Raw genomic sequence first — 13,170 nt, 5'->3', positions numbered from 1 at the left:
CAGGCCCCATACGGGGCCTTCAAAGGGGGACATCGGCAGATGGGCCTCTGCCTGGGGAGCCTTTGCTCTATCAGGGGGCAAGGGTGGGCAGCAGGTGGTCAGTGGTCTGATGAGAGTGGGGCAGGGCCCACAGGGCCCAGCTGTGGCATCAGAAGGCCCCCTGTGGGAAAGCCCAGGAAAGTGGGTTTGGAGTTCAGACTTCGTTGGAGAGTCTTTAGCTTGGGAGGGGGCTGGTGGGATTTGCATTTTCCCAGGATCGCCCCGGCCGCCCAGTGGACACCGAAAGACTGGGGCAGGGAGACCAGTGGGGTGTGGGCTGACGATTCCGGTGCAGTCCTGGTGGCCCCCCGGTGGTGGTGGCCCCCCGGTGGTGGTGGCCCCCAGGCAGTGAAGGCCTGGCCTTTAGGGAGGTGCTGTGTGCACGGCACAACGTGAGGGCCCATCCGGAGCACGAGGTGTGAGGTCCTGTGTCTCCGGGGTCCCCGGCCCAGCTCACTTTCAGAAGAAGTGTCAGCTGAAACCCCACGAGGCCGTGGAAGGCCTCCGTCTAGCTACAGGGATCGCATCGCCCGAGTGAACCTTGTAAAGGAATGAAACTCGGCGCCTCTGAACAAGCCACGTGGAAGGTTCAGAGTTGGGGCGGGGGGAGGCTGGGTGGGGTCGGCCCGTGGAAGCCCTGGTCAGGAGGCCTGGCCTGGACCCTGCCCGGCACGAGGTGGGGAGACGGGGTGGGGGGGCTGCTGTGGTCACGGGTGAGAAGTGCGGGGGTCTCTGAGGGGCCAAGCCTCACCTGGGCCGGGTCGACTGCCACTCCCGGCTCCTTTAGCTCCCTGGCGCCATGCGGTTTGGATGGTGCACTGCCGAGTGGTGACCTCGGAAGGACACGGCTGCGTCCTAATCCCCGGAGCCTGTGACATTATTTGGAAAGAGGGTCTTTGCAGACATAGTGACAAGATGAGCAGGAAACTCTAAATGTATCTTGGACTGTTTTAAAAATTATGACACTAACATATGTTTTTACCAGATACCTGATGCTGATTTTTGAAAACTCGCTAAAGATTCACTAGTAGATATCATCATCCTAAGTAATTTATTTGTTTATTAAAACTCTTTATATGTTATAGAGGCTGAATAACGGCCCCCAAAGATGTCAGGCCCCCTGGAACTTGCGAACGTGACCTTACGTAGAAAAAGCGTCTTGGCAAGGGTGATAAGTTAAGGGTCTTGAGTCGGGGGATGATCCTGGATACCCGGGGAAGGGGGCCTAAATCCAGTGACAAGCATCCTTGTGAGAGACACACAGAAGAAACAGACACGGAGGAGTTGGCCCCATGACGATGGAGCAGAGACTGAGGGATGTGGCCATGAGCCCAGGATGCCTGGGGCCCCCAGAAGCTGGAAGAGGTCCAGTCCCCCCCCCCACCGCCTGCCCAGGACAGCACCCCCGCACCCCGTGGTTCAGCCTTGGATGTGGCGTTGCCGCTTGGAGGACCCTGGCACGAAGGGCCGGGCCTGGCCCTTGGCAATGGGGTCCCCTGCCCAAGGGAGAGGTTCAGTCCCCCCCCCACCACCGCCTGCCCAGGACAGCACCCCCGCACCCCGTGGTTCAGCCTTGGATGTGGCGTTGCCGCTTGGAGGACCCTGGCACGAAGGGCCGGGCCTGGCCCTTGGCAATGGGGTCCCCTGCCCAAGGGGGAGGCTCGGTCCTTGCCTTGAAGCTGGAGCTGGGCGGGGGCCCCAGGGCTGGCCGGCCTGGGCTCACTGTCCCTGTGGCCCTGGGCGTGGCCCTGCTGTCCCAGAGCCTTGGGGTCCCCTTGCCTCTTGCTGTATAATCCAGGGCCCTCTCGGGGCTGGGCAGCGTGTGGGCGGGAGGGGCAGCCCCACAGCCCGGAGCCGGGATCCGCCTCGCCCGTGGCCTCGGTCTCCTTGTGGAAGGTGATGGGACACCTTCCACACGGGGGTGGTGGGGAGCTTGTGCGTGGCAGCCAGCACCTGGGCCCGAGGTGTGAGCTGCCACGCGCCCGGCCCGGCCCCACCCAGGGCAGTGCTGCGTGTGGGCTGGAGCAGCGGGCCGCGGGGTCTTTGCACCCTGTTGGGCCGTGTTGCCCCCCACCCCGGGGACAGCCCTGGTGGGACCAGAGGTTGCCTCCCCCCCGGGGGTCCAGTGCCACGGGGGATGTGTCCGGGCGCTGGCTCCCCTGCCCCGGGGCCCAAGCGGGGGTACCTGTCCTCTGTTTGTTCGGAGGTGTTTATTATCTTTCAGGGTGACTTTTGTACAAAGAGGGGCCCCTCGGATACGGCTGGGGTTTGAACGTCAGCACCTAATCTATTAAATCACGCATTCCGAGTTCGGCCTTGAGCTTTAGGCCACTGGACAAGCCCTTTGTCTGTTATCAGCCCGAAGGTCTGGGCAGGTGGGCGGGTTTTTGAACCACACTCGGCCTCATTTATAGCCTTTGTCAAACACCGGCAGCCATCCAGGGCTTGTGTATAAAAGTCATTTACTTAGTTTCCTTTTTTTTTTTTTTTTTAACTTTAAAAGAATTGTGTTAAGATACACGTAACATAAAATTTATTCTGTAACCATTTCTAAGTGCACAGCTCAGTAGCATTAAGCACGTTCACATTGCTGTGCAACCATCGCTCCGTTCATCCCCAGAACTTCATATTCCCAAACTGACACACTCTGTCCCCATTAAACACTCACTTCCCATCCCCTTCCCCAGCCCCTGGCCCCCGGCATCCTGTTTTCTGTGTCTGTGGATTTGATGTCTCTCGAAGGCACCCCGTAGGAGCAGAATCATGCTGGACCAACAGAACTTTTCAAAGTACGTCATTTTTATACATTGAATAAATTGAGCACACAGATAGCGGCACATCTTATGTTCTCTGATTCGTCCCAGTGCTGGATTTCAGTGTCCCGGAGTCTCGGCTGGGAGCCCGGGGAGCCCGAAGGCTGAGGTCTTTCACATCTGAGCTCTGAGGGCGCCTGGAACAGGCCACATTCCCTTTGCACGTGAAGTGTGTGCTTCTTGTTCACATTTTCAACATCACTGGGAAACATCCCAGTGTTGAAAGAGGCTTCCCTGTGGGCTGGAGAGACCGTCACGGTTAGACCACGTAGGTTCCCCGAGGGTCCGGCCCACCCCCTGCCTCCGCGGGGCGCCGGCCTGGGTGAGCCCACCAGTCCCAGGTGCTGGGGGGGGGTCCCAGCCCATTGCGGGGGTTGAAGGGGGTGCAGTCTACAGCCCGCCTCCTGCTCCCTGGAGCGCCCTCCCGCCGAGTCGCGGACCGCGGCCCTGGCACGGCTCCTGCATTCTTCTGTGTTTCCAGGGCACCTGCTGCCACAGATCCTGAAATGATGTCCGATAACGTTCCGGACGTCCCTCGGGGCGGGGGCTGGCGGCCCCAGTGCCCGGGGCGGATCAGCCGTCAGGGCACAAGCAGGCCATTGTCCTTGGGCCCGGAGCTGCCTCACCCCTGGCTGCAGCCACCTCCCTCGGGCACTCACACGCCCTCCCGGGAAGTTGGATCAAGCAGCACTGGGGGTCGAAGGGGCCTCTTCTCCCCCGCAGCCCTGCCCCCCACACCCCAGCCAAAGAACAGGGCGGTTTCCTTCTTTCCCTGGACCTCTGTCTCCCAGCTCCTGGGGGGTCTGTGGCTGCCTGGTTTTGGGGCCTTGGGAGGCGAGCTGGGACGGACAGGTGGTGGCCAGCCCTGCAGAGGCAGGAGGGGGGTGTCAGGCACCTCAGGCTGCTGCGAGCCCCCGAAGGGCAGGGACCCTATCTTGGCATCGCTGAGGCTCCGGGGCCCACGCGGGACAGGTTGGAGGGGACAAGAATCTCCTTTGTTAAGGGATTCTTTCTGAAACTAGCACGACGTATCCGAATAGTTGAAGGGCTGTTTAGCCTTCAGAATACAGCAAGGCTGAAACTAGCAAAGCGTGTAGGGATAATGAACGCCACCCGCGCTGAGCTCCGGAGAAAGTAGTCTCCAGCCGAGTCCCCAGCCGAGTCCCCGGGAGGAGCTCCCGGCAGGGGCGCCGCGCTCTGACCCAGAGCCTCAGCCTCTGGGCGCACAGAGCGGGGGTCTCCATGCACCTCTGAGCGGAGCTCGGGGTGAGGGCACCCGCCCCGCTGTTACCCTCCATGCAGGCCCGTCCACAGCCCCGGGCAGGGCTGCTCTGGCCAGAACCTTCCTCCTTGGCGCGGCTCAGTCACCCTTCCCCCGGCCCCCTGAGCCCAGCCACACATCGGACAGTGAGTAGAAGAGGTCTCCTGGCAGCCGTGGTACCTGCAGCCCATTCAGGACGCTCCCCAGGCCTCGCCCGCGGTCTCTGTGCCCCTGCCTGGCACGCAGTTCTAACAAGCCCTCGCTCTGCTTTCTGTCCGAGGTCATCCTAACAGCGACAATAAACGGTCGGTTGCCACCCTGGCAGCAAGAGTCGTACAGGGACAGGCCTTGTAGCAGAGTGACGGTGGCCTCCTGGGCCCCAGAGCATAGCCGAGCCGCCGCCTGGCGGCATGCAGCGCCCACCACGATGCGCCGCTTTGGGCTCTGTCTGCTTTGTCTGCCTTGGGAGACAGGAAACAGCAGGGAATTCAGGACTTTTCGAGCACATCCTGGCCGTGGAGGCTGGGGAGCCCTGGGCGGCGGGGCCCAAAGACCTGGGTCCAGACCTGGCCCGGGCCGGCCCCCTCCCCTCCCGGGCCTCACCTTCCTGGCTGCGGGTCGCTGCAGGCTTGGGGATAGTGGTGCGGGGCACAGGGCACGCGACTCAGAGCTGAGGCCGGTTTTATCGACGTGGGGGCCGCACGTCAGCACTGATGTTGGTGTCCTGCCCTTTGAATCTGAGTGTGACCGTGTGTGGAGAAGGGGGCTTCGCAGGTGTGGCTAAGCGAAGGATCTGGGTCTGGGGGATCGTCCTGGATCACCTGGCAGACCCCGGGTGTCATCGCAAATGTCCCTCAGAGGGGGGGCGGGTCAGAGAGAGATGAGAGCACGCGTGTCGTGCCCCCTGCCCCCACCCCCGGGCCTTGGCCCCGTCACCTCCGTGGCTTGACCACGCGAGACTCACCCTCGGGAAGCGTGGAGCCCGAGCCCCGGTTTCCCCGTGTGTAGCATCTGTGGCATCTGTCCCCGGACCGCTTCCCGTGGCCCGACGGGGAGTGGCTGAAGTATCCCCACGGGCCACGGGCGGGCGGGTTCTGCCCGTCTTCTCAGGAGGACAGGGCACGAGGTGGGACACTGGCCCCAGCCTTGGGCGGCCACAGGACTGACCCCTGAGTCCCTGCCCGGATGTCCACTGCCCTGAGAGGCGGTGGCCGTGGGCTGTGGCTCTGGCTGTGTCCATGGGGGAACCGAGGCCCGGGAGCAGCCTGGACCACGTTGCAGGCAGTGTGGCTTCTTTGTGCGGCTGCCTCTACGCCCAGGGGGCCTGGGGGCGGGGGTGGGGTGGGCACCTCCCTCCCTGGGGGACCTCACCTGCCCTGGTTTCTCTCGGCCGAGCCGGGCAGCGAGGCCCTGGGACTCACGGGGCTTCAGGGTGTGGGCCGGGGGCAAGTGAGCTCTGTGCCCGAGGGGCCGTCGGGCCAGCCAGGGTTCGCTTGTGTCTCCTGAGATCGAAAACTTCCTGAGGTGGGGGCCCGGGGTCTCAGTCACCACACAAGGGATGCCCTCGGGTCCCGGCAGGGAGGCATGGCTGCATCTGTTAAAGGGCTTCCCTGGGGGCTGGGCGGGCCTGGACGCCTTTCCAAGCCGGCAGGCGGGTCCGCAGTCGGGCAGAGTGGAGGGTGGGCGTGCAGAGTCCTGGGGGGGTGGCACTGGGTGTACGGACTCGGGAGGCTTGACGCGGCCTCGGGCCCAGGGGCGCTGGTGCTGGGACGGGAGGCCCCAGGCCGGGCGAGGGCTGCGGCTACCGGGGTCCTGCTGGGAGCCGCTGCGGGACACGGGGCTGCGTTCAGACTGTGCTTCGGGTCCAGCGTCCTGGTGGAGGCTGGTGTGAGCCGGGCTGTACCCCGCCGAGAGGAGGGCGGGGCGCAGAGGAAGGGGCCAGCATGGGAGGGACGAAGGAGGGAGCTGGGGACTCGATGGAGGCGCACCTGAGCAGGTGCGGGCTGAGTACCTGCTGTGCGCCAGGCCCCGTCCCCGGCATGGGGGTGCAGCGGGGGTGGCACCCCACGGCCCTCCTCTGGGGGCTCATGGTCTTGGGGGTGGACGACGCAGAAGGGGGCAAACAGGCCCCAGGCCCGGCGGTGATATATGAGCATGAAGGACACGGGTGGAAGCACGTGGGGGGGTGAGTGTTGGGTTCCGTCTGCGGGTGAGGGTGCGGAGCTTGCAGGCGGGGCACCGGCAGGTGCAAAGGCCCCGAGGCAGGCGGCAGGGGGGGCATGCTGGGAAGGAGCTGGGGTCAGGGTCACAGCGGTGTCATGCGGAGGTGACGTTGGGGGCTCACTCAGTGGCCGGGCAGGGTGGACTCTGGGGCCCAGGGTGGAGGCAAGCGCTGTGGTCAGGACAAGAGACAAGGCTGACGAAGGGGCAGGGTGCAGAGGGGAGGCTGGGACCCGGCTCTGCGGGTCCAGCTGACCCAGCCTGTGCGAGGCACCAGGAGAGAGGTGGAGATGAGAGCTGTTGGGGGGACCCCGAGAGCTGCGAGAGAGCAGCCGGGTCTCGGGGTGGGCTCCCCAGGCAGGGAGGAGCATCTGGGCGGCCCGGGTCCTGTGTCCCCCAGGAAAAGTGGACGGGGAGAGTGGGCTGTGTCGGGCAGCCTGTTCTCAGCGGACTTTGAGGGGCCGGGGGGGAAGGTGGGCTGGTGGGGAGGAGCTGCGCAGCGGGGGGAGATGCAGGGGGCTTCCTAGCGGGCACAGGGCAGGCATGTGGGGATAGGGGGATGGAGTGAAAGCACCTGGGGACAGCAGGATCTCAGTGGGGAGAGGGCCAGGGCTCCTGGGTGCTGGCAGGGGGTCCGTGTCGTGGGCGCAGAGAGCTTTCTCCACATCTGCACCCCCGGGGCCATGCGAGGACCCACCTGGAGAGTGTGCTTGGAGCCCCCGGATGACCCCCCTGGAGGGGCAGCACAGGCGCCTGTGCTGCAACCCCTGAGCCTCGTGTTGAGCGCTCTGCCCTGGTTGTCGGGACGGCCACAGAGCCGTGCGGCCATCACCACTACGTGCAGGGCGTTCCCCTCCCCCAGAGGAGGCCCCTCCGGCCCCCGGAGGTCACCAGGCTGCTCTCTGCTCTGTGGATTCCGTCCTGGACACCTTACAGCTGGTGGGCAGGGTCTGGTTCTCGGCGTGGGGTCCCCAAGGCCCATATCCCACCGTAGCCTGGCTCAGAGCGCATCCCTTCGAGGCGGGTGACGTCACATGCCAACCACACTTTATGCACCGTTCACGGCTGGCGGTCAGGGTTGGCGGCCCTTGGAACCCTCAGAGCCGGGGAGGGAAGGGCCTGGTCCCTCGGGCGGCAGGCGAGCCCGCCTGCGCCCCGGGCCTGGGCCGTGTCCGGGGGGCGAGGAGCGGGCATCCTGGCGTGGGCGCTGACCGCGTGTCCTCCTGTCCCGCAGCTTCCTCATTGTCTTGGCCTGCCTCATCTTCAGCGTGCTGTCCACCATTGAGCAGTATGTCGCCCTGGCCACGGGGACCCTCTTCTGGATGGTACGTAGCAGCATGAGGGGCCCTGCCCTCTCATCCCCCCGGCGTGTGGACCAGGGGGTGGAGCTCCTGGCCTCTCCCACCCACAGAACACCCCTCTGCCGGAGCCCCCCTGCTGTCTGGCTCTGCAGGCTCTCCCTGATACTGGGGGACTAGAGGTGTGGGGACGCCCTACCTTGGCACCCTCACCTGCCAGGATGTGGCCGTCAGGCTGAGAAGGCCGAAGAATGAGAGGACCCCGGGGCCTGGTGGTCTGGGAGAGCTTCCTGGAGGAGGGGGCTCCTGAGCTGGGCCAGGAAGGAAGGGCAGGAGGACACGGGCACAAGGAGCCGGGGTTGTGGTCTGCTCGGCCTGCGCTGTGGCCGCGGGTCTGGCTGGTACTCGGACCCTGCAGGTGTCAGCCCCTGCCCCAGCCTCTGGCCAGGTTGCCTCCCGCCCTGGCCAACTGATGGCTGCAAGCTTGGCTCCCCAAGTCCTCGTCATGTGGCCTTGAGGCAGTGCCTGTTTTATTTGCATGCCATCGGCTCCACTTCCCCTTTGATGTTTCTGGATTTTGGTTCACAGGAGTTTCCCCCTCTCAGGTTATAGAGAAACAGCCACAGCTGCCTCTCGCACTTGTCCGGGTTAGTCGCGGGGTTTTAAACTGTTGAGGGCAGTGCGCACATCCTGGCGTGAGGATCAGATTCCCTCTCGCTCCGTCCCTCTCGTCTGCCTCCTCTCGGCACCACTTACTCCAAAGTGTGTCTTTGCTCCCTAATTTGAGGAGCCATTTTTATTGTGAACCAGATGCCAGCGGCTCTACTCTGGGATCTCCCTGTTCTGCCCACGGCTGTTTGTCTGTGCATCTCTCCCAGAGCCATGCTGCTTTGCTGATGTTTGCACTAAAATCTGTTTTACCATGTGGTTAATATCTGTGCCCAGCTCTTCTCTTTCAGGGGCAATTCTTGCTTGTTTGTTTGTTCTCCCCGGTGACCTTCACAATCAGCTTGTCTGCCTCCCAGAAAAAATCCGATGGTGTTTCATGAATGAATCTGGGGAGACCGACATCTCTCTGGGGTGGGGTCTTTCTGTCCACGGTCAAGCCGTGTCTGTTTTATCCAGGAGGGTTTTATGGTTTCGTAATGTGGGTTTTAGACCGTTGTTGTTATTATTTTTGATATAAAAATAGTTGTTCTTGTTAGTTGCCATCACAGATGGGATCTGCTCTTCCATTTTGTTTCCTGGAGGTTATTCTGGTGTCTCGGAAAGCCTTTGCTCTTATCACTTGTACAGCCTGTGACCGCCTCTGTTTTGTTATTGTTTGCAGTAGTTTTTCCTCTGGTCCTTTAGAGTTTTCTGAATTTGGAACTGCTGCTGCTTGGTTTGGTTTAGCGCGCAGTTCAGGTGTGGAGACTGGCATCTGTCAGTCACTCCGGCTTACCGGGCCAGGGGTAAGGGGGCTCCCCGTCCTTCTCCTGAAGGAATGTGCCAGCCCGGGCAGAGAGGTGTGCCTTTTCTCAGTTGGGGGTGGTCCTTCAAGTCTAATGAGAGGGCATGATTCTAAAGTGATGGCGTTGACTTCTGTCGGGTGTCTTTCCTGCTTCTGTGGAGGTGTCGGTGGATGTCCTTGCTTTCCCGGGATAACTGTCCCAGCATTTTGTTTTTACTGTCCTATTGGGTTATACTTTCTCATATAAAGGTAGGAACTTGTTTGAAAAGTAAGACGGCCGCCATCCCAGAAAGACGGATGGCCTTTTGGGGTCCTGGAGCCTTCTCCCGTTCGCTTGGTCCTGAGGACCTATGGAAGTAACCCCGGTGCCAGCCAGGTCCGTGCCAAGGCCCCAGAGGCCGCAGCTCCTTGCAGAAGTGCACTTGGGCAGTATGGCGGCTGCCATTGGCCTGCAGAGAAATGTCCCCAAACTCCTGCTCTGGGCAGGTCCTGGAGCAAGCCAGGGGGTCATCTCCCTGGGGGTGAGTGGTGAGCCGGAGATGCTTCTCTCTGCTGTGGGCATCCCGGCTGCCCTGGCCGGCCGTGTGTCTGCTTCCCAGGCGGGGGACTGTCCTTCCCTCTGGCCGGCCTCCTTCCCACCTCCCAGACTGCAGGGGAGGAGCTGTGGGGGGCAGGGAGAGAGTGGAGAAAGTTGGGGGGGGGGTCTCTGGTGCTTTGGGTTATCACAGGGTGATTTGAGCCCCTGCCCAGACCGCACAAAGCACGTCTGCTCTGCGAGTTGCTCCTGGGGTCTCCTCGTGGCCAGGGTAACTGAGGGTTCAAGAGGCAGCGGCTGGAAGGGGCCAGGAAGGCCTTGCTGGGCTGGGCCCAGATTCCAAGGCTGCCGTTCTACCAAATGTAAGTGCTGGTGGTGCTGGGCCCAGGGGCCTGGTCCGCCGCTCGCCCCCTGTGTAGGTCTCCTGGGGCTGTAACAAAGTCCACAGCCCGGGCGGCTTAAACAACAGGATGTATTATCTCCTGGTCTTGGAGGCCAGAATTCCAGACCCAGGTGTGGGCAGGGCTGGGTCCTCCCAAGGCCTCTCTCCTCGGCGTGTCGACGGCCGTCTCCTCCCTGTGTCCTCACGGGGTCGTCCCTCTGTGTGTGTCTGTGTCCTGATCTCCTCTTCTTACAAGGACCCCAGTCCCGTGGGGTTAGGACCCACCCTAGTGACCTCATTTTACCTTCCTCACCTCTTTGAAGGCCCAGCTCCAAATACAGTCACATCCTGAGGACTTGGGGGTTATGGCTTCCACATAGGGATTTGGGGGGGGACACAGTTCAGCCCATAAGGCCCCCTGAGTGACTGGGGTCGGTTCCTCCTCTGCTGGGAGGTTCACTCTTAGGTTCCTAGCGGCTCCAACAACATTGAATTCCCCGGTTGATGTAAAGCATCCCAGGGGCTGCCCCCTCACCCCACCCTGCCGCCCCGGGCCCTGCATCAGCACCGAGGGTCCTGAGTTCGGGTGCCAAATCCTGTGCAGCTCAGGCAGGGCCTCTGGGTGCAGCTGGGATGGGCCGGGTGAAGCCCACATAGACTCGCGGCCCGGGAATCGCCGCTGATGTCAGCGCGTCCCAGGCCCTGCGTGGGGGTGGAAACCAGACCCTTGGTGGGGGGTCACCCCAGGGCCGCCCTGGGGTTGGGGGCAGACCCTGGTGGCCTCGGGCCTCGCCTCCACTCTCCCCTTGGCCTGGCCGGGAGCACCTCCCTCCGCAGACAGTGCTCTCAAGTTCAGACAGGTCTCCTCGTGGCAGCTTTCATGGTGCCGTCCCGGCCCCGAGTCCCGGCAGCCCCCAGCCCCTGCCCCCCCACTCCCTGCTTAGGACCGACCTCCACCCTCACTCCCGGCATCTCTGAGGCCCGCGTGCCACCTGGTGGCCATTCTCTGCAGTGCGGGCACCACCGTTCCCCTGCTGAGGATGGCGGCTCGGCCCGAGCTGGGGGTGCGCCCTGCCCCCTCGCCCTCTGGGGCCCGGGATGCGTGTGCCAGCGAGCAGCTCCCCCGCTCCAAGCAGAGGGCCCCCCGCTGTGGTCGCAGCTCCCGTCCCACCCCTTTGAGGGGAGAGACCCTGTGCCGCCTCCCTCATCCACCCCCGTTCTCTCACATCAGCACCTTGCGCACTGCCACCCTCGTGTCCCCCCAGGAGTCCTCTCCACATAGCAGCCATTGGTTGCGGGGGCGACTTTCCAAAGCAAAACTCTGATCATTCTAGAAGCTCCTGGTGACATTCAAGATTGGCTGGGCCTCTCAGGCCCCCAAATGCTGCTCACCCGGCACCAGCCCTGCATGTCCGTCCCCCCCTCCACCCCACCCCCACCCCCGCTGCTCCCTCCGTTCTGATGCACTGTTTGCTGACCCTTGGACACTCGCGGCCGCCTCGGGGCCCTTGCACGTGCTCTGCTCGGCATGTCACAGGACCGGCTTCTCCTCCGGTCAGGCCTCGACTTGGCCGTCACTGCTTCAGTACCCCCTCCCTAACCTAGGCCTTCGGCGGGGTCCCCGTCCCTCCTGAGGCACACCCCGCTCTTGCCCCAGCGGTCTGGGTGTGACAGGGGTCTGCGGGCGGGAGGGGGCAGTCACGGGGTCTGTCTCCTTTCTCTGTTCCCCACCCCTGAGGGCAGGGCCCCAGGGGCTGCGACCCCTCCGCAGGCCCAGAACGGTGCTTCCGGGGTTTGGATACCCCTCCTTTGAGCCCACGTGCCCAGAGCTGCCCCGGGGGGGCACCTCAAGCTGCTGTGCAGTCCTGGGCCTCGGTTTCCCCATCTGCAGAACGGAGGGCTTGAGCAGGATGGCCTCAGACTTAACCTTTTGATGGCCTTGCAAGGTCTCCAAGGGTTTCCTAACTCACTGGCCTGTGGAGACAGATCCTCTGCGGTGGGTTTGAGCTGGCTGTATCCAGCTGCCACTGGAGTCATGGCCATGGGGGGTGTGGGGCGTCCGGGATGCCGGGAGGAAGGAGGCAGCCACGGGCCCAGCCTCCAGGGTAGATGTGAGTTATGTCCGGGGTGGGGACGGGAAGGAGGTAAGAGGTGAAGAGGGACTGGGGGGTGGGGCTGGGGGTGTCTGCGGGGATGCTGAGGGCTTCCTGGAGGAGGGACCGCCCCGAGAGGGGAAGGAGGAGGTAAGCCGGTGCTGGGGGTCGCGGGGGCGGGCGGGGACCCTCCTGCAGCGGGCAGCCTCAGGTGGGCCGGGCAGGCGCAGCGCCCCGGAGCTCTCGGTGGAGGTGGCGGTCTGCGGGGCGGGGACGCGGGCGGCCCCCGGGCGGAGGGAGACCGGGGGCGGGGAGGGGGCCGCGGGGGCGGGCGTTTGCAGGCGGCACAGGGCGGGGCCGCGGGACACCAGGGGGCGCTGTTGTCCGCGGATCGCGGGCACCGCTGGCCCGGGCCCAGAGCTCCGAGCGGAGCCAGGCCGCAGCCAGGAGCCCAGGAGGGGCCGAGCGTGGGCTCCACACAGGATTCCGAGAGCTGCGCGATGCGTAAATGGTGGAGAAAAAGTCATTCAAAGCTGCGTTTTCCCAGAGAGCCCGTATTTCTTCCTTTCTTTTCATGCGCTCGCTTTGATGGGGCCAGAGAGCTGTTATCTCAGCTCTGTGTGAGGGAGCCCCAGGGCGGCCTCCGAGGGATTAAGCGTTCTGCTGAACCAGGGAGATTTGGGGGGCCTGAAAAAGCCATTTTGGGTGGAATCTCATCTCTGCTGCAGGGTCTGTCCCAAGGCTGTGAATGGGCCCGTTTGAGATCTGAGCCTTGTTTGTGGTTTCCCGGGGAAAAGGGCCACTGCCAGGGCTGCAGGGCCGGCTCCCAACATGGTTCCTGGATTCAGAGGAAGCCGTGTGTGTGTGTGTGTGTGTGTGTGTGTGTGTGTGTGTGTGTGTGTGTGTGTCTGTGTCTGTGTCTCTCTGTGTGTGTGTGTGTGTCTGTGTGTGTGTGTCTGTGTGTGTGTGTGTCTGTGTCTGTGTGTGTGTGTCTGTGTGGGGGGGAGGTGGAAGATATGTAGAAGATGAGGCTAGAGAGGAAGGCAAAGTCCAGGTCATACTCTGAGGGCCTTGGA

General features: G+C 63.3%; 1 protein-coding gene across 2 annotated transcripts in view; it reads left to right on the top strand.

Moving 5' to 3' along the window:
* KCNQ1 (potassium voltage-gated channel subfamily Q member 1) overlaps nt 1–13,170 on the top strand; it is a 364,341-nt gene that overhangs the window by 46,815 nt on the left and 304,356 nt on the right. For both annotated transcript variants that reach the window (XM_024133313.3, XM_028478569.1), the window contains exon 2: nt 7,568–7,658. In XM_024133313.3, coding sequence (XP_023989081.1) covers nt 7,568–7,658 — 91 coding nt within the window. The remainder of the gene's footprint in view (nt 1–7,567; nt 7,659–13,170) is intronic.

Source organism: Physeter macrocephalus, chromosome 18 (genome assembly GCF_002837175.3).
Source record: "Physeter macrocephalus isolate SW-GA chromosome 18, ASM283717v5, whole genome shotgun sequence".
In the NCBI taxonomy this organism is placed as follows: domain Eukaryota; kingdom Metazoa; phylum Chordata; class Mammalia; order Artiodactyla; family Physeteridae; genus Physeter; species Physeter macrocephalus.
The sequence above is the reverse complement of the archived record's forward strand: the minus strand, read 5'-3'. Positions and strand labels throughout refer to the sequence as shown.